This window comes from Hyperolius riggenbachi, chromosome 1 (genome assembly GCF_040937935.1).
Source record: "Hyperolius riggenbachi isolate aHypRig1 chromosome 1, aHypRig1.pri, whole genome shotgun sequence".
Classification (NCBI taxonomy): domain Eukaryota; kingdom Metazoa; phylum Chordata; class Amphibia; order Anura; family Hyperoliidae; genus Hyperolius; species Hyperolius riggenbachi.
The window spans coordinates 400,394,227-400,415,992 of NC_090646.1; the positions used below are offsets into that span (position 1 = coordinate 400,394,227).

Sequence of the window (21,766 nt, forward strand, 5' to 3'; positions counted from 1 at the left end):
ATCAACATCCAGGCAGAGGTTGGTGCAGGCAGCAGGCAGAGAGTAGTCAAAACCCAGGCAGAAGTCGGTGAAACGGCCAGCAGAGAACAGTCAAAACCCAGGCAGGGGTCGGTACAGGCGACAGGCAGAGAGTAGTTAAAATCCAGGCAGAGGTCAGTGCAGGCTGCAGGCAGAGAGTGGTCAAAATCCAGGCAGAGGTCGGTGCAGGTGGCAGGCAGAGAGTAGTCAAAATCCAGGCAAAAATCTGTAACAGCAAGAAAGAAGCAGTTAGCTGAAAAGCAGTTGAGAACAAAATGGCTATATTGTTAACATCCTGTGCTTTTTAAATGAGCTTATCTGCCATGGCAGTCAGGTGACACGGGAGAGATCACATTACAACTTGTGATTAGAGACAAATTAGGAATTGGACAGGCTAAACTCTCTATATACATGCAGGTAGCATTTCTCTATTTCCTTCTGCCTTGCACAGATCGAGGGGCCTGAGGCGGGATCAGGCAGGCTAATCTCTCTATTTACATATAGGGCACAGTTCTCTGTTTTCCTTCTACCCTGTGCGAAAGTTCTGGTACGCCTTAATTCCCCCCCCCCCCCACCCCTCCCCCTGATGACGTCACGCCGCACCAACCCTCAGCCCTCTTAATTGACCGCTGGGATTCCCAGATAAAGAATGAAGGTAAAGGGAATCTCGGCGGCCGGGGGGGGGGGGGGGGGGAGAAGCGTGGGTCCTGCTGGCCAATGCTGATCGCACACGGGACCCAGGAGATCAAAGGGAGTGGGGGTTTTAGCCAGCCCGAGCTGTAGCCAGCCCGAGCTGGGGCTTACCGCGCCTAAAATGGAGCCCCAACTCAGCTCGGGAATGCCGCCAGGGGAGTTAAAAAAGTAAATACTTACCGAAGGAGATCCTATAGAGGCTTCCCAACTTGTCCTCTGTTTTCCTGTTGTCGAGACCCCCAGAACATTGATAAGGGCTTGTCGGTAATTACACCGGGGCTATGCTCCTCTTCAGGCATGAGCACGGCCATACTGCATCTGCACGAATACACCTGTGTCTGCGCAGTAAGCGCAGAGAATCTAGAGGCTTTCCTGTCTTTTAGGTACGTTTTTTTACTTTTTTTTTTTTTTTTTTATACTTTGTGACACCTCTGATTGTCGTCTTACATTTTAAAGTGGACTATAAGAAACCATGAATTAACACTGAGACTAAACAGGAACGTTAACATCCCGTACTTTTTCATACTTATTGCGGTATTTGTTTTTTGTCGTTTAAGGTGAATGACATCTCTCTCCTTGGTCAAAGTCATAAAGATGTAGTAAACATTTTGAAGGAGCTTCCAATCAATGTTACTTTGGTGTGCTGCCGGCCATTGCAACAACTTACAAGCCCCTATACCGATGATGAACAATGTATCTCTGAGAATGACATCCAATTGATTGAAAAAGTACTATTCTTTTCTCTTACAATGTTTGTGTCCAACATTTAAAAATATTAAAAAAATGTCTGCAGATATTTAAGCCATTACTTTTTTTTTTTTTTACTTACCTGGGGCTTCTACCAGGTCCTCCGCAGCCAGCTAGTTTCATTTTCGCTGACAGGGACTGGCCACGCATATCCTTCTTCGCATTCCCATCCACAATAGCATCCTGTGCAGGACAATATTCTGGACGGCAATGCAAAGAAGGATATGCGTGGCCAGGCCTGTCGGCGAAAACAAAACTAGCTGGCGGCGGGGGACCGGAGGATCCGTAAGTGACTGAGAGGGCGCTGGATGGCTGCAGGGAGCTGGTAGAAGCCCAAGGAAGCTGCAAAACAGTCAGCAATTAGGCAATGCACACCGGACTTCCGGCCTTCCCTCAAAAGCACCAACTCCCCAGCTACTAAAGGGAGAGAGAGTGGGCAGCGGTAATCATCAGGTGGCAATTGATTGGCGGTGGGCGGACTCGCTAGTGACTGCGCCACCGCAACTACTGCAGGGACAAATTATGGGTTGGCGGGGAGAGCGGAGAATGCGCCCTCAAGGTCCTGCGCCCCGAGGCTGGCGCCTCTCCAGCCTCTGCCTCGGCCCAGCCCTGATGATGCGCTCATTTGCTATTTTTTCTGCGATTTAAAAACGCCTGCCATTCTTCTTATTTCCATGCATTTCTTTACTAAATACATTGTGTAGCAACCTGAAAAATCACAAACTTTCATGAAAAATTGCAATAATGGAACTGGATTCCAAGAACAGAGTGCCACAATCCGCCAGAAATGCATGTGAAGTTGCGCTGCCAAATGTGCTCTCAGCTTAATACATTTATTGCCAAATATATTTGTACATTAAGTTATACCAAATTATTTTCCAAACTGAACTCTTTGAGAGAATTTTAATGTTGGCTTCACATAAGTGGCTTTTCCTGCATCTTAAATTAACAAACAATCTTACTGTTGCTCCTGCCCCATAGCCAATTTCTTCTATTTTGTTTGTCTGCACATGGGCTGCCATCTTGTTGGTAATTTTAGCTCTATGCACAAATTTAATTGGCGTGTTCTGATATACAGTCAGCTTAGCCCCTCAGCTGAAGCAAATAAATGTCTGAAAACATTAGCTTCTATCAAATCTTTGTACTACAATCTTGAATGGGTAATATTCAGGGCTGCTGTTTTTTTGGTCACCAGGTCCTCTACAAAGGTGTTTTTGAGCAAATGGTGGCTCATTTTGGCAGTTTTTTTTTTTATAGAAAATCTGCTGCTACTAATTGTTAAAAATATAAGGTTAAAGACCCTTTTTCATGGCTTTCCATGTTTCATCAGGGACCTAGAGTTAACTACGGCTCTGAAGTTTAGCTACAAGCAGAAGGGGGATTAATGGGAGCACTGGTGTACAGCTATTACATTGACAAAATGCTGGTGCTGAACGTTATTGGTTGTAGTAAGGAGGTTGGTTATCAGAGTTGAAAACAGGCATCGGGATGTTTTTCTTTGTAGTAATTAAGAAAGGTTAAGTTTAAGGAAAGTTGTTGGGAGTATAGAGGGTGGGGGGGGGGGGGAGCTAGGCATCATAAGGGGTTAATGTGAAAGGGAAGTGTCAAGACGGGGCTAACTATAAGGTAGGATAGGGGTAGGAGTTACAATGCAGAATGCTTTCTCTATTGAAGAGGATCGATTAATGTCAGCTGGCCTTCACAATGGCATCAAAATGAATCATGCTGAAATTACACTTAGCCCTGATGTCTCTGATGTCTATCCTGATGAATTTTGTGTAATGGAGAAGAGGCCATAACGATGAAAAGGCTATTTATTTACTTTACCTGGGCTGTAAATATATAGGCATTCAATCTGCTGTCTTGTTTGAAATGTATTTCCTGGAGCAAGGTGTACTTTAAAGGGCCACTATGGCAAAAAAAAACTACAATATTCATACTACATGTAAACACATACCTATGAGAAGTACATTTCTCCTTGATTAAATGCATTATAAATCACTTTTCCCCTATGTTGCTGTCACTTACAGTAGGCAGTAAAAATCTGAAGTTTTGGACTAGTCTGTCTACTTACTGTATGAGTGATTCTCAGTATTTACTTTATTCTTCACGAAAACACTCCCTGGAAAGGCTCTAAACAAATATGTCTGCTGACCTTCCTAGTAATTTCAACACTATTCTGGCAGTTGAACTGAGCAACTTCCATTCAGTAAGTGCTTTGGAAAATAAATAAATCCCTGAGAATACCCCATGATGAGATGGGCTAGTCCAAAACCTTTCTGATCTGACAGATTTCTACTGCCTACTGTAAGTGACAGGGGCATAAGAGAAAAGTAACGTACAGTGCATATTAACCAGGAGGAAATTAACTTTATGTATATATGTATATATATATATACATACATATATATATATATATATATATATTTTATATTGTGTATATATATATATATATATATATATATATTATATATATATATATATAACCGTTTCCTTCATAAATACCATCAAACCATTGTGATGAGAATAAGAAATCAAGGGCAATGCTTTGTTTTTCTGCAAAACTATTTATTCTATTGCCTTACCATTACTACAGGTTTCCAGCTACCTACACTTATTCCTGAGGGTGGCATGATATGGCACAGAAGACTTTTGGTCTCATTGCTTTTTATTCTACTATTAATCTGTTTCAGGATGACAGTTTCTCCAGTAATCAGTTATCAGAACTCTGGAAGGTACAAGATGATATTCCTGCAGCTCCCAGTGTTAATACAGAACCACAGGTAATGCAGTAGTTTGCTTTAGATCCTTGCATGCTCGCTATGGTGTGCAGAGAGCAGTAATACAGATTTATTATTGTGACACCGTTTCTTAATTATTTCACTACAATGATCTAACATGCGGTAGCTTAGCACAGTGTTTTTAGTTCGATTTAAATTGTAGAAAGCAACAGCAAGGAATATACTTCAAGCATGAAATAACGCACCTTTGAGTCAGCAGAAAATTGTTTCAAGTGTAACTATTTAAAACCAGTATGCATTCCTCCCTAGTGTTAATTTTAGTTAGAGTTTAAACCCAACTACAAGAAAGATGTTTATTGTAGTTATTGAAAATGTGTGTATGGTTAGAACTTATTTTGGCACTGCCAATATCTTTTTCCCTACCTGGGAAACAATCCCATTTTTTTTAATTGCCGTCCCTTTTTTTCTAACCCAACTATGTCATTCTGTAAGGGGGGAGGAAGGCAGCATTTGTAAAAGGAAGTCAGGAGTTGCAAATGTTTATGTGCAGTACAAGGATTTCTTTAAAATGACTTAAACACTTCAATGACTTACTCTTTCCATGTAGGGCAGTAGAAATGAATTCTATAGATGCTGCTTGCTACAGTAAAAAATATATATTTGATGTGGAGAAAGTCATTTCATGATTATTGCACAGCTGATTGGTTTTGGGTCCAGTTTAAGGTTCCTTTTGAAAAGCTTCCATCATGCAATTTCAATAGTACAGTTTTCTTCTGTTCTTATTGTTTCATTACTAGTTATACCCTTTGCCTGGAAACATGTAACAGGTAATCAGAAGAATTGGACAGGTTGGAGTGAATGGTAAATTGTCTCTGCATTTCTTTTGCAGTATCACTTGGGCCTTGAGAGATATTTCACCTCTGGCGTCGCTAAAATCTAACCTTCAGCTGACTGGCTGATCCCCAAGACTAACTAACTTTCCATTCTTGTCTGTCTTCTGGTGCCCATACATTGTATAAGTAAAAGTTTCAATTTTCCCATTTATCTGGCCAAAACAATTGAATAAAGTGAAAATCGAATTTTTTTTTATTATTGAGAAAAAGTTGAACCATTACTCAGTTTTGTTGATAAAAATCTGATCGGACATATTGGAAAAATTTGGCTGATTGGTTTCTGAAAGTGTATGGTGGGTTGTATAAGAAAATACTATTAGAAAAAACAACTTTTTTTCATATTCAATAGTTTTTCTCGAATTTTCTGAAAAATTGAACATTAGTGTATGGTACCACAAAAAGAATTTTAAAAACTCTTCGACCAAATGGAATATTTGATCGAATTTCTCTGATTTCCCCCCGTCCCCTTCCCCCCCCAAAAAAAGTACCATCTATGGACACCTTAACATTAACCTGAACTGCTGTAGCAACCCTGACTAATTTTGCTAATTATTTTCCTCCATTTTTGAGAATGAAAACTGAACTATAGTATTATTACTATTAGTTGTGCTGAGAGTTCACAATGTGTACTGTAAAAGGTGTCCCCCCTTCCATCACAAAACGCCAACCAATAATTCCTATTAACCAGCTGAGCGGTCTGGACAAGCTCAGCTCGTCCATCACCGCCGGAGGCTGCCGCTCAGGCCCTGCTGGGCCGATTTTCATCAAATAAAAAGCAGCACACGCAGCCGGCACTTTGCCAGCCGCGTGTGCTGCCTGATCGCTGCCGCAGCGCGGCGATCCGCCGCGTGCAGCGGTGAAAGAGGGTCCCCCCAGCCGCCTGAGCCCAGCGTAGCCGGAACAAAAAGTTCCGGCCAGCGCTAAGGGCTGGATCGGAGGCGGCTGACGTCAGGACGTCGGCTGACGTCCATGACGTCACTCCGCTCGTCGCCATGGCGACGAGGTAAGCGAAACACGGAAGGCTGCTCATTGCGGCCTTCCGTGTTACTTCTGGCCGCCGGAGGCGATCAGAAGAACGCATCCGGAGCGCCCTCTAGTGGGCTTTCATGCAGCTAACTTTCAGTTGGCTGCATGAAATATTTTTTTTTTTATTGAAAAAAAACCCTCCCGCAGCCGCCCTGGCGATCTTAATAGAACGCCAGGGTGGTTAAGCCAAACTTGGAAGCTGCTGAACAATCCAAAATAAATGTCATAAAAAATGCAATGTCTGTAAAGGACAAGGGGGAACAAGGAAGGGGAGGGGAAAGCGCACTCAATAGACAATTTGTGAAAACTGGTTAGCCAACCGTGGAATAATCTCACCTGAGATTCTTGCCGATTAGCTCATATGGGTTGGTCGGCTGGAGAGCTATTGTCCCACTCAGAACCGGGGACCAGGTCTTTCCAGCGATTTTCCTCCACAAGATGTACTGGCACATATGCTCCTTGCTTCTCCAGCCACTGAACTTCAGTCCTGGATCAGATGTATTTCCACTCCTCGCAAATGCTGCTTACCGCTATAGGCGGCCGCATTTATGCATAGGAGTGTCTGCACAGAGATGTCTTGGATGTGCAGGAGGAACCAAGTTTGTGCCTATAATACTCCAGCTGCTCTGTATGCTTTACACTTGTAAGCCACAGGCTGCAGGAGCTCTTGAAGCCAGGAGCTGGCCCGGTTTGTGTGAGGGGTAATGGCTGGGAGAAACTCCACTCTGCTGTGCGTGTCTCACACAAGCAAGCAGCAGGCAGCTGGAGGGAGGTTTGTGAGCTGACAAGCAGGTACTTTGCCTATACTTTACATCGATGTTGCCAAGATTGCTCCCTCTGTCGAGTACAGAAGTCAAACAACCCTTTCTTCCTCAACATAAAAATGTAATGGTAGCACAGAACACATTTTTTATGATGCATTGTACTGACAGCTTAAAGAAAGTAGGCAGATTTAGGCTGTTTGCTTAACCAAGCCACATAGAATGAAGAATAATAATAACAGCAAGTTTTCCACTTCTCTGCATTCAATGTAGCAAGCACTGAAAAAGCAGGTCACTACAGCTGCTAAACAGATGTAACCAGCGGTAACCTACTCAGGTTAGGCTATCCTAAGTCGCCAGTGCTCGATCCTCCGGTGGGTCACCAATCCACTTCAAATAAACCAATAAACAAGGGAGAAGGCACACAACAGGCTTTTCAACTTGCGTTTATCTAAACGTTAGCTAATACACAACATGTTTCAGAGTGTACACCTGATGAATTATGTAACCCCGAAACATGTTGTGTATTTGCTAAAGTTTAGATAAACACAAGTTGAAAAGCCTGTTGTGTGCCTTCTCCCTTGTTTATTCACTACAGCTGGTAGTGATATTTTTACATCTCTAAAGCAATTGCCTCTGTAATGCTGCATACAGTTAATGTTAGGTAGGGAATTTTGCAGCCATATTGAAATGCTACCCCTTAAAGTGTAACTGTCGGGCAGGGCCGGGCCGAGGCATAGGCTGGAGAGGCTCCAGCCTCAGGGCGCAGTGTAGGAGGGGGCGCAGAATTCATTCAGCTGTCATTCCTAATTGTGTTTGAAGCAAAAAGAAATAAGAAAAGGGGATACATAGCAGTGACTGCAAGCCAGATAACTAGATATTAAGGTGTTGGGGAGGTTGTGGGCCCTGTGGCGCCTCTTAGTCTAATAGCAATCAGTGTGTGATGGCTGTGGTGGGAGGGATGGAGGGGCGCATTATGGTGTCTCAGCCTTGGGTGCTGGAGGACCTTGTCCTGGCTCTGCTGTCGGGCATAAAATCAATTCTTTATTTTTATCTGGTAAACAAGTAATAAGGCTGCTAACCAGGTAAGCCAAAAGTTAAAATCACTGTTACTTTTCTTGTTTATAAATGATCATTCCCCAGTTTACCGGACACTTATTTGGTACACACAAAATTTGGAACACAAAAAGGAAGTTGTAGGGCATGCTGGGTTGTCCTTTTTTGCTTCTATACTCTCACTACCTTCAGACTTATCTAACACATCCTGATTGGCTGAAGCCTCTTTCCCTTCTGTTTTCCCCTCCTACACCTCTGTTCCTCTCTGATTGGCCAATATCTATAATGCTGAGACAATGCACTTTCTATAGTGAAGGGCAGGCAAATCAGGCAGAGGATATTAAGGGAGGAAATTACATCAGGATTGGCTTCAACACAGCCACAGTTAAGATGGGAAATGCTAAGAAGGATTTTCTTTTTTTTAACTATAGAAAAGTCACTAAATTCAAAATGTGGACAGTGCATATGTTGTATAAGTAGAGAAAGTATTTATCTTCTTATACATGCAGGTTTTTGTTTATGAGATAGTATGGCTGACAGCTCCTCTTTAAAACATGTGGCAGCGTGGTGGCACTACCACTTTAATTAACTTACTCTGTTTTACAGAAACTACCTCAGTACTGTCTCAGAGTAACCACTATAGCAACAAACAGAAGTACTAACAAATTACTTTAATGGTAGCCATTAATGATACAATCTTTTTCATCTACTCTTAGCATTTCTATGTAATATAAGGGTAATATAAGGGACTGCCTAAATTATCCAATCAATATATTCACACTGCAAAGAATGTATTCTGAGGAAGATTTGAATCGCTTGTTCTGTAAAACTGTAAGATCACTCTGTGACACTTGTGCAGTGCAGCATGTAGCTGATGGAAATGCATGATGGATTCGCCAGCATCAGAACAACAAAGTACACATGTAACCTTACAGTCCTTCAGATTTAAATTTAGCAATAAAATAATATAATTTATAACTTTCATACCACACAATACAATGTATTTCTTTTTCTGACATTGTATAGTTGATTGGTTCTCAATTTCAAGGGACTCAGAGATGAAGACAGAGTAGTAGAACCGATACTTATTTGGGGCTTCCTCCCGTCCCATAAACACATTCAAGTCCCTCGTTGTCCTCTGCGCATGTACAAACTTACTGCACATGCACAGTAGACCCAGACTTGTGCGACTGAACAAGTTACCAGGGCTAATTGCAGCTAAACGGAAGACCGCAGGAGGACGGCGAGGGACTTGCATGTGTTTATGGGACAGGAGGAAGCCCCGGGTAAGCATCTGTTCTACTACTATTTTTTATCTCTGGTTATCTTTAAGCCTCTTTACCACTGGCAGCTGAAGGCAGTGAACTTACCACCTGCCAGCTGCTTGCCTTCACCAGTTGGTCGCTGGCTCTCACTCAGCACAGGGGTGGACAGACCACCCCTGGGAAGTAGCATTTACCATCCACAGACTAAACACAAGACATTTTTTGGCCACCCGGTAACGCTGCTACGTCAGACATGACAGGCGCAATGTTGCCAAATGCTGACATTCGGCTGCATGTAGTTGCAGCCAAACGGCACTTGTGTCGGCAGCCGGGAGGCTGAGCTGCCTGACAACCGCACAGTTTTGCCTCCTGTAGGCAAGAAGCCTCAGGACACACATTTGTGACATTTACAAACTTTTTATATTGTTGAAGTTGGTTTTAAAGTATTTATCTCATTTACTATGCTTTTGATGGTATGAAAGGAGAAGCACTGATAAGAAAGCTCATATCTCTTTGGGTCAGGAGATTATAACATAGAAATAAGTGGCATCTTCTCTGGGTGGTTTCAGGATTGACAGGACACAATGTTCCTTCTGTATGGCACTTTTCAATAACATTGCTATGTAAGTTTTTGCACTTCTTCTGAAACAATGGTTTGTATTTTACAGCATCTCATTGACTTCGGCACTATTGGCTGTTCTGAGACTGATGACTTGAACATGGCAGCAGGGGACATTAGTCCAGGCATAGAGGACACGCAAGGATCACCACTGGCAATGTGGGAGACTGATGTTCAAACCATTGAGCTCGAAAAAGGAATCCTTGGCCTTGGTTTCAGCATTTTAGATTATCAGGTGGGTTTTGCTTTACTTGTCACTTCTATTTTTCATTGTTTTAAACTTAGCATTTTATTCATTTTAAAATGTCTCATAACACAAATCAATGTTTTGTGTTATAACCCACTATTCACCTTCCTGGCAGTAAGCCCGAGCTGAGCACGGGCTACGCCGCCGGAAGGCACGCTCAGGCCCCGCTGGGCCGATTTGCATAATTTTTTTTTTTGCTACACGCAGCTAGCACTTTGCTAGCTGCGTGTGCAATGCGATCGCCGCCGGCACCCGCCGATCCGCCGCTATTTGTCGCGCCGCGGCCACCCCCCCCCAGACCGCGTGCGCTGCCTGGCCAATCAGTGCCAGGCAGCACTGTGGGGTGGATCGGAGTCCCCTTTGACGTCACGACGTCGGTGACGTCATCTGGCCCGTCGCCATGGTGACAGGGGAAGCCTTCCAGGAGATCCCGTTCTTTGATCTCCGGCGATCGGAGGGGCTGGGGGGATGCCGCTGAGCAGCAGCTATCATGTAGCGAGACCTTGTCTCGCTACATGGAAAAAAATTTTTTAAAATGACTTTGCTGCCCCCTGGTGGATTTTGATAAACCGCCAGGAGATTTAACAAAGATCAGCTATGCCTCTGCCGGGCAAGCCCTATACTGTCTCTTTTAAAGTTATCACCCTAAATAGTTCGTTTTTTAATGTTGTCAGTAGAAGCGCATAGTTCCTGACTGTTCATTATCTTTTTATGACTCCCATTGAAAGGCAGAAAAGTTGAGAATACATCTGATGCCAGACATTACTTTTGTCCAGTTCTTAACAGCTCTACTATCCTCTCTCTGTATAGTCCTTTTTTAAGTCATCTTTGGTTAGCCTAATTTTTTAACAACCTTGGTGGTTCCAATATAGAGCATTTTTTTTTCTATAGCTCTGTCCCATTCAGTTTTGTTAATATGATCTTTTGCTTTGCCATTTTGTCAAATAAATCTTCATAAGTCATATGTAACTTTACGTCTAAATTATATCAACATTGATTTATAAGTGCATATCTGTAATTGGGAGGCAGTATCCTTGGTAACTGGCTTCTTTTAAATACAGTGACAACATTTTTCTGGGCCCAACATCAAAGTATTTTGTGAGTAATTTATTATTAATAATTTCTGAGTTAGAGATTACACTGTGGAGAAAGGCCTGGCAGGTACACTGTTTGGAAGAAGGTGCATTTTTTTTTTAATTTTATTTTTTTTGCAGCCTGCATCTCCGCATTTAATGACACGCTCCCGCCCACCCATCATTCTCTCTTTAACGTCAGACAGTCGGCACTGCAGTGCATTCAGCAGCTCAGCCTTGCCCTCAGCGGTCGGTTCGTTCCTCCATGAACCATAGTTCCTAATGCCTCCCTGCTCTGGCCTGGGGGAATTGCTTTTGTCTGCAAATAATGTCATCTGTGAAAAAAATCACAGGCAATAAAGAGCATGGAAACGAGTTTTTAATGTGTGTTATGCCAAACTGTAAAATATTAAAATTGTCAGTGAGTAAGGAATTATTAGTTGTGTATCTACCACTTTCAGTATACTATTTATCAGCATCATCAAATTTCTTTCCTTTCCTTTCTGTACTTGGTTCATGTTTTAAAGAATTTAAATCTTATCTTATTTTTTCTCCAGGATCCTGTTGATCCAGCAAGCACTGTGATAGTAATTCGCTCTTTGGTTCCTGGAGGTGTTGCAGAGCAGGATGGCAGACTTTTGCCTGGTGATCGTTTGATGTTTGTTAATGAGATTAACTTGGAGAATGCCGCTTTAGAGGAAGCTGTTCAAGCACTGAAAGGTGCACCTGTGGGAGAAGTTAGCATTGGAGTTGCAAAACCTTTGCCTGTAAGAATATTTAATATGCTTTAGAAAGCTGGTTAATGTGTTGGTTAAACAATAATGAAATCGTAGGCTGCTTAAAATATGTTATACCTGTTACTGAGAGTGGCAAACAAATGAGAAAAACCAAACAAGAAATGTATGGGTCACTTACACCTGGTTTGCAAAAATATCTGCATTGGTTTTTCGACAAAGCACTGTTAATAATTGCACGTCTGCAGATGCACAAAAAAGTTGCACCTCTTTTAAGTTTATTTGCATACCATATACTTTTCAGGCACTAGTCTACTTTAGGGGACCCAGCAGGAAACCCAATAGGGAAATTCTGCTAACGTAATTGTTGGACGGCACCCTCTCAAACTGCTAGGTTTAATAAGTTGTAGTAAATTACGCCCACACTATTTGGCCAATGACAACGCTTCATGCTATATAGGGTGATATGATTGCAGAACTGTTCCCTATGAGGTTTCCTGCTGGGTTCCCTAAAGTAGACTAGCGCCACTTTTCAATATAAAGTGGTGCAAATACCAACCATGATAAGTATGATAATGGACCAAACAAGGAGGATGTGGAGGTGAGGTACAGATAAGCCTTCGTAGCAGTCTCCTTCTGGTGTCATGAAAACCTTTTGCACTATGTGTTTCACTTGATACTGAAAAGTTGATAGTGGAGACCGTAAATATTCTTAATGGGTTTTCATGTTTTTTCCCCGTCTAGAGGATATGTGCAGCTATTAATTGTGCTTTTAATGAAAATTAGATATATCTGCATACCTGGACTGGCTTAGAGTTCTTTAGTTTATTTATTATTTATTTATTTATTGTATTTATAAAGCGCCAACATATTACGCAGCGCTGAACATTAATTTAAGTTACAGACAATATTTAGGGGTGACATACAGCAATATGACAATACAGGAATACAAGAAAACCAGATCACACACCATAGTATGAGTACCAGGTAATGCTTAGTCAGTCACTGGATGGAGCATGGAGATTAGGCAAGTTAGGTTCACTCAGATGCATAGCATGGGTTCACAGTAATGAAGGTGCATGATCAGGTAGGACACAAAAGGAGGAGGACCCTGTCCAAAGGCTTACAATCTAGAGGGAGAGGTAAGGACACGAATGGTAGGGGACCAGAGTTCAGCTGTAGGTTTAGAGCACTTGTGAGGGGTAGTAGGCCAGAGTGAAAAGGTGAGTTTTGAGGGCTTTCTTGAAGATGTTGAAGGGGTGGGCTGCCCTAATGGGTGGAGGTAGGGAGTTCCATAGTGTTGAAGCAGCTCTTGAGAAGTCCTGGAGGCGTGCATGGGACTGGGTTGTCTTAAAGTTTATCCAATATTACAAAAAATGTTATTAAAACTAACTCCGTTTAGCCTAAGAATTGGCAGTGTCTATGAGTAGCTTCACTACCCACAGAATTCTATTCTGTGCAACCACACGATTCTCCCAATTCGTGGTGCATGCCACATCTCTTCCTCTGCTGTAGTCAATAGAAGAAAGAGCTGGCACATCCAATGTAAATCTTTATTGGTTCCATGTAAAAGCATATGGCCTAACATCATACAATATTCATATTAGGGGGGCAAAAAGAGAACCTGTCAGAACCTGTCAGCAGCCAAGAGACAGTACCTTGCAATAGTAATGCAAAATGAAAAAGGGAAGCTACTAGCAATTAAAAACTTGCCAATATAGGGGCAAAATATTAATAAAACGTGTCAATCTGTACTGGAAATTCTCCAATTATCCCCACATAAGCATCAAATGGATAACCGCATCCAAATCAGCGAATTGTGTATGGTTGCGGGATCTATCTATCTATCTATCTATCTATCTATCTATCTATCTATCTATCTATCTATCTCTATCTATCTCTCTATCTATCTCATCTACTGCCAGCCTTCAGTAGAGTGACTGCAGCTTTGTTGACTGTTTAGGTGCTTTTACTGATTTGTTGGATGGACAGGGACAACTTCTTGTCATAAGTACAAATAAAGCCTCTATTAGAGATCCGGGAGCTGCCTGAAAACACAAACAAATAGAAAGTACTTGCAGACACCTTGTGGCAGTAGGTGCTCTTGCATTGTAATATTAGTTATAACATGAGTTGGTCATTGAAAGTTTATTTCATATAATTGATTTCTGAGGTGTTCTACTCCTCTAACATACAAAACATTACTTAAAGGAAACCTGAAGTGAGAGTGATATGGAGGCTACCATATTTATTTCCTTTCAAACAGTGCACATTGTCTTGCTGTCTTGCTATTTTTTTTGCCTGTAATACTTTTAGCCAGAGATTTTGAGCAAGCATGCAGATCAGATGTTTCTGACTTAGGCTTGACTGGTTTTGCCACATGCTTGTTTTAGGTGTGTGATTTAGACTCAACTGGTGCATGAAATATCAGCAGTTCGCCAGGCAACTGGTATTGTTTAGAAGTAGATAAGTATAAGAGCCTCCATGTGTCTCACTTTAGGTGTCCTTTAATCCTAAAATGGTTTGTTTTCATCACATTTAATATTTCTCTGTTTAATTTTAAAAAGCATGCTTAATGTAATGGGTGACTGATATTTTTTGGTGTGGGTACTCAAAGTTGGAAGTACCTGCTGTGTTTTCTTAGAAGAGCATATGGTGATCTCCATCTGGATGCTGAACCCCATTTGCTAGCTGCAGCCATAACATTGAATCTTTTGTAGCTGGATTCTATTTGTAATTGCATGTAAACAGGGACTGATATATAAAGATATAGGAAGATAACTGGACAAAAATGGGACTTGTAGGAAGAGCAACCAATCCGGATCTTTGTTTTATTTAATGATGGAACCTGATTTGTTAATGAAATTCCTTCTCAGCATTTTTGGTTTAGAGTTGTTTGCACATCTTGGCAATAGAAATGATCAAATAGATGCAAATGCTTTTGAGTTTATGCAAATTTTTATGCAAATATATGCACTTTGAGGGCATATTCACAGTGGGACGTTGCAGTTTAATGCGACGTTAAAGTCACAACGTGTCTGCATTTAGAAGTAACACACTGTAAGCAGTGAGTTACCACAACGCAACATTTTCAACGCGAGGTTAACGTCGCACTGTGAACCTTCTGTTGGATTATCATTGCAGTGCGGTAAACTGCGTTATAAGACTTTATAATGCAGCTCCGCAACGTGGCACTGTGAATGCGACCTGAAAATGGACCATTTAATTTAAACCCATATTTGCATACAAATTTGCATAGATGTGCATCAACTCGGAAGTATTTGCATATCATTGATCACCCCTACTTGGCAAGTTAGTCCCAGAGTTAGGATGAGGCTCTGCTGCTCAGTAGGAACCATAGCTAAAAACCTCATCTAGGTAAAAACTGTATTCGAATACCCAGTGGCTATATAATTAAGAGGAATCATAGTGGCATATAGTGGAATGCAGTAAATTATGTAGGATATCCAATTTAATGTTGATTTTCCTTGTTTTAAAAACACTTCCTTGCTATATATTGGTATATAGCCCTGCCCTCCCAGTAATGCTTAGCCTAGGCTGTTTATTATGCAGAATTCTCCTCCCTGAGCATTCTGGGAGACATGCTATATTTTGTACTGGCTTTGAAACCCATAGTAACCAAACATTCCACAGAAATCACCTGACAGGACTAAGGGCTGGTTCAGACGGACGTTTGCAGAGCGTTTGCTGCCAGCGTTCGGGGCTTGGCGTTAAACGCTCCCATTCAAGTGAATGGGAGCGTTTGTACCAAGCTTTTTCGCGCGTTTGCACAAACGCGGCGTTTGGGTCCCGATTTTCACTGGCGTTCAAGGAGCCCCTGGAAGCTACATGTTGCTTCCAGGGGCGGTTAACCGCGACGGGTAATGTCCCTCTAGGGGAAGAAAAAACGCGACCGCATCCGAACGCAATGCGAACGCTGCTGAAAGCCTGAACGCATCACGAACGCAACGCCAACGAACGCGACGCCTCCAAACGTCCGTCTGAACCAGCCCTAACGATGTCACCACCTGTGATAAATTTCAGAAAGTAAATCGGGGTGAGGTATAGTTTTACAATAGGCAAACACTCTCTAAATCATTTATAGATTATCATTGTAAAAAGCAATAAGCAATTTGATTTGATATGCTATTTTCACTACATTTTCCTTGTAAGTGAGTCATGCTCAAATTTGTCACACAAGCTATGATAAAGCGTCATTTTTCAGTCAGCATTTCTCTTTAATTTGAAGACCAGTTCTAGTTTATATTTTAAATAGCCTCAAACTTTTGATGTAAAAGGAAGAACATTTTCGTGCCTTAGAAGAGCTTTTACAGGAAAAAGTTAAACTTCTTTGCCTTGCTCAGCACTGTGGAGATAGACATGTTGTTAGTGAATTTGTCTACTCAGTTTTATGAATATCTGTGGAGCATCACCCCTAATAGCCTGTCTGCCTCTGCAGAAAAAAATTAATCAGCTTTTGATCTAACACCTCAAATGTTCCCTGCTCTCGACTGTGAGTTAATTAGCCGAGAGATGTACATCATGGAGTACCGTCATTTTATTCTGTGAATAAGGGGAATCATTTAAAACTAGGGAGCTAATTTATATTATTTATTTATTTCATTTTGTCATTATCATATATCCGTCACCATTACTATAATGTATCTCTCAAGTACCTGAAAGCCCAAGTCCAGGCAGAAACACATTTATAATATGTAAAGTCCATTGGTTATTTTCAACATTGTTTCTTTTTACTTTTTTTTAAGCTTATTGTACTGATTGAAGAGATAAAACTGGGATCATAAACAATTTGAGTTTCTTCCCAGCATGAGAGGATCACTAGGCATCATTCAATCAATGCTGTATAATCTTACCCCTAAATCATATTAAAACACAACTTTTACAAGCCAGTCAAAACCTTGTGTAAACATAGCTGTCAGTTTATTTTTAAATTATCTCAAATTCTCTGTCCTATTTTTTACTTACACTTTTTTAAAATAATAATTTAATCAAGTTTTCTCCACTGGATCAAATGTTACCTGCCCCAGACATGGGTCCCCAGTACTTGAATGGCTGCTAAATTTACTACAGTGGCGTGTGTTATAAAGTTTGATGGGAGCCGCGTATCTAGAATACAAAACAAAATGATGCTTGGCAACTCTACACACAGAAAATTGTGCAGCACCCTGAAAACTCAGCCCCATTCCATGCCTTAACCACCCTGGCGTTCTGATTAAATCGCCAGGGTGGCTGCGGGAGGGTTTTTTTTAAATAAAAAAAAAACTATTTCATGCAGCCAACTGAAAGTTGGCTGCATGAAAGCCCACTAGAGGGCGCTCCGGAGGCGATCTTCCGATCGCCTCCGGCGGCAAGAGATAACACGGAAGGCCGCAATGAGCGGCCCTCCGTGTTTCGCTTCCCTCGTCGCCATGGCGACGAGCGGAGTGACGTCATTGACGTCAGCCGACGTCTTGACGTCAGCCGCCTCCGATCCAGCCCTTAGCGCTGGCCGGAACTGTTTGTTCCGGCTACGCTGGGCTCGGGCGGCTGGGGGGACCCTCTTTCGCCGCTGCACGCGGCGGATCGCCGCGCTGCAGCGGCGATCAGGCAGCACACGCGGCTGGCAAAGTGCCGGCTGCGTGTGCTGCTTTTTATTTGGTGCAAATCGGCCCAGCAGGGCCTGAGCGGCAGCCTCTGGCGGTGTTGGACGAGCTGAGCTCGTCCAGACCGCTCAGCAGGTTAAACCTCATACACACTAGCAGGTTCTCGGCTGAGGGGGTGGTCAGGACTATTTCAGCCAAGCATTTAGCATGTGTACAGTGGCCACAATGCATTGTGGAGAAATCCTGATTGCAAGATCTTCTGGGCTGAGCACAGACTGAGCCCATTGTTCCTCTGCTCACCCCACCTGCATGAGGCTGATCCATCGTTCACCATACTGTCATCTCTCCTCCCCTTCAATATCAACAGACTGCATCGCTAACCATGTGTCTGAGGGAGTGAGTCCTGATCAATGCGGCTAACAGTAATTGTGCATAAGGTTGCCCATACACTATGTGATCATGATTATACAATTTTATCACTTCCATGCATCATAAGAGCTTACTTAAACAATCTGTTGAAATATTTCAATCAGTTGGCCCTTTTACTACATAGAGGTGGTAAGATTGTACAGTTAGTATTCTATGGTGTATGAACCCTAAAACAGATAAGAGCTGCTTGATGGCTGTACATACAGATCCTCTTCCTTGGTGGCATAATTTGAGAACAGAATTGTGATCATGTGACAAGATCAATAATTGATTAATATACTGTAGATGTGTGACTGCTTTATTATTATGGAAATGAGTTCCCTATTAAGGATAATGGAGACATTTTTGGACTTGCCTGGACCTGAGCTTTAACACAATCCATATTTGTGTCTTTTTTGCTTCCTGTATTGTGATGTTTTTCTGCTTTAAACACTCACTGTGCTTTTCACATGCATGCATCTCCTTTCTGTGTTGATGTTTAACCAGGTCCAACTGGGACCTCCTTGTTTCTGCAGTTGTCACCAGAAGAAGGTTATATCTCTGCTAAGGAGGACTCTCATTTCTACACTGCACACTCATATGATGAGGAAGGGTTCAATGATGCTCCTCTTTTCCATGCTGAACTAGCTATGGTTAGTCCTAGCAGTCTACTTAAAAAGGGAAAAAAGGGGAAAAATAAAGCCCTAGTTCACGCTCCCAGATTCTTCATTTGTGCAGAAGGCAATATGGCTCCAAGCCATTACTCAATCTTCATATTTGATTCAGCTGTTCCATAGAAAATCCCTTTGGAAAAAATTAGTCATTTCGCCTAATGATCTGTGTACAAAGTGTAAAACAACTGGGAGTTTCTTGCTCTACAAGCAACCGCTGCCTGGGCTTGCCCAGCTCCTTGTCTGCTCCCATCTCTGGCACACAAAGAGGAGGTGGGTAAGGTCAGCTTGGTTATTGAAGTGAGAGACTGGCTGATCTCCCCTCCCAGCTCTTCCCTGACTTCCTCATGTGAGGGATTATGAGATTGGGGAGGAGCGTCTGACATGGCACATGAAGTCAGTATTGCCACTCAGCCAGCCATTGCAAATTATTATATATTCCACACGTTTGCTAATAAAACATGAGCCTGAACTAGGGCTTTATACTGTTAGCTTATTTGTAGTTACTGAATTTGTTTTTTAGTAGACGCTCTCATCGGTAATGCAGTATACTTACACTACTGTAAGCTTAGCTCTGTTTTATAATACTGGCATGCATATTTACTCTAAGAAAGGTCATCGCTGGTCCATATTACTAACATGCAATGAAGACATGTTTGCTCTGAAAAATGGACCATCAAATCTCTGTTTCCCATTACACAGGGATGATAATAAGTGGTGCAGGCCCACTGCACAGGGATGATGAGTGGTGCAGGCCCACTGCACAGGGATGATGAGTGGTGCAGGCCCACTGCACAGGGATGAGGAGTGGTGCAGGCCCACTGCACAGGGATGATGAGTGGTGCAGGCCCACTGCACAGGGATGAGGAGTGGTGCAGGCCCACTGCACAGGGATGAGGAGTGGTGCAGGCCCACTGTACAGGGATGATGAGTGGTGCAGGCCCACTGCACAGGGATGATGAGTGGTGCAGGCCCACTGCACAGGGATGATGAGTGGTGCAGGCCCACTGCACAGGGATGATGAGTGGTGCAGGCCCACTGCACAGGGATGATAAGTGGTGCAGGCCCACTGCACAGGGATGATGAGTGGTGCAGGCCCACTGCACAGGGATGATGAGTGGTGCAGGCCCACTGCACAGGGATGAGGAGTGGTGCAGGCCCACTGCACAGGGATGATGAGTGGTGCAGGCCCACTGCACAGGGATGATGAGTGGTGCAGGCCCACTGCACAGGGATGATGAGTGGTGCAGGCCCACTGCACAGGGATGATGAATGGTGCAGGCCCACTGCACAGTGATGATGAGTGGTGCAGACCCACTGCACAGGGATGATGAGTGGTGCAGGCCCACTGCACAGGGATGAGGAATGGTGCAGGCCCACTGCACAGGGATGATGAATGGTGCAGGCCCACTGCACAGGGATGATGAATGGTGCAGGCCCGCTGCACAGGGATGATGAGTGGTGCAGGCCCACTGCACAGGGATGAGTGGTGCAGGCCCACTGCACAGGGATGATGAGTGGTGCAGGCCCACTGCACAGGGATAATGAGTGGTGCAGGCCCACTGCATAGGGATGAGGAGTGGTGCAGGCCCACTGCATAGGGATGAGGAGAGGTGCAGGCCCACTGCACAGGGATGATGAGTGGTGCAGGCCCACTGCACAGGGATGAGGAGTGGTGCAGGCCCACTGCACAGGGATGAGGAGTGGTGCAGGCCCACTGCACAGGGATGAGGAGTGGTGCAGGCCCACTGCACAGGGATGAGGAGTGGTGCAGGCCCACTGCACGGGGATGAGGAGTGGTGCAGGCCCACTGCACGGGGATGAGGAGTGGTGCAGGCCCACTGCACGGGGATGAGGAGTGGTGCAGGCCCACTGCACGGGGATGAGGAGTGGTGCAGGCCCACTGCACGGGGATGAGGAGTGGTGCAGGCCCACTGCACGGGGATGAGGAGTGGTGCAGGCCCACTGCACAGGGATGAGGAGTGGTGCAGGCCCACTGCACAGGGATGATGAGTGGTGCAGGCCCACTGCACAGGGATGATGAATGGTGCAGGCCCACTGCACAGGGATGATGAATGGTGCAGGCCCACTGCACAGGGATGATGAATGGTGCAGGCCCACTGCACAGGGATGATGAATGGTGCAGGCCCACTGCACAGGGATGATGAATGGTGCAGGCCCACTGCACAGGGATGATGAGTGGTGCAGGCTAACAAGAGAGAAGGTGTGAAGCCTGCGAGAACACTTCAGATGTTTCATATGGGTATTTACACCCACTGAAGCTAGTTTACTGTTAGAATAAGCTGAAAGTTACAGTTTATACTATAAATTCTGGAGGTAACATGCCAGTATTTAAAAATGGGGCTAACAACATATCAGTAATGCACATACATTGCATTGCCCTATTTTAAGCATTCTTAAGAACACCAACACTTTAAAAATGATTTTGTCAAATATTCACTTTCCACTGGTTATGCATACAGAGGATTGATTTGTGAAGCTACTGTAGTTTGTAGTTGATTATCTCACATACAGAGTCAAAACTTTCTTTATCCACATAATAGCTAGTGTCATAAAGCTGTGAAGACGTTTACGTTGTAACATTTCAGACACTAACAGTGCTTTCTGTGCTTCACAATCCTTAACTGCTTGCAAGCGGGGCACAGTCATCAATTAAAGAACAATGACTTTTTCATTGCTGCATGCATTTTATGGAATTTGCCTTTGTAGGTGGAGACCGCTGATGCTGACATAACGGGAGAATGTGGAATTGAATCCCACTTTCATGAGGACAGCTCACTGCCCGCTTCCATTATAGCTTTACATGGCAGTGCTGGTACCGAAGATCTCCTAAGTGGCTTATCTGATTCTTCTTTGCAGGTTAGTAGATTCATCCTGCAACTTCTTTATCCAAGCAAATAAGCATGTTAAGTATGTTGCTTTCCATAAAGCAAGTCTTCAGCCACATGTCTAAACAGACCATCTGACAGCATAGTAGGGAGAATCCCAAAATGTTACCTCTTTGTATAAGATAAAGCTTGTGCAAGTAGCATTTCCATTTTCTCAACCTAATTATGTGAATGGATACAGATTAGCTGGAAAAGTTAATGGCAAACTTACCAAGCAAGTTCACTTGACCTATTCCATTATACTGTACAGACTGCACAAAGAGAGCTCTCTGAGAACATTACTGCCTGCTTCTACAGAAGTC

At 43.3% G+C, this 21,766-nt stretch overlaps 1 protein-coding gene across 9 annotated transcripts in view; it reads left to right on the forward strand.

Moving 5' to 3' along the window:
• Nucleotides 1-21,766, forward strand: part of MPDZ (multiple PDZ domain crumbs cell polarity complex component) — a 217,084-nt gene that overhangs the window by 65,164 nt on the left and 130,154 nt on the right. For 8 of the 9 annotated variants that reach the window (XM_068234923.1, XM_068234937.1, XM_068234947.1 and 5 more), the window contains 6 exons: nucleotides 1,269-1,439; nucleotides 4,152-4,241; nucleotides 9,869-10,054; nucleotides 11,697-11,906; nucleotides 18,421-18,537; nucleotides 21,286-21,435. In XM_068234923.1, the coding sequence (XP_068091024.1) occupies nucleotides 1,269-1,439; nucleotides 4,152-4,241; nucleotides 9,869-10,054; nucleotides 11,697-11,906; nucleotides 18,421-18,537; nucleotides 21,286-21,435 (924 nt within the window). The remainder of the gene's footprint in view (nucleotides 1-1,268; nucleotides 1,440-4,151; nucleotides 4,242-9,868; nucleotides 10,055-11,696; nucleotides 11,907-18,420; nucleotides 18,538-21,285; nucleotides 21,436-21,766) is intronic. The other variant, XM_068234943.1, reaches the window with a different exon arrangement.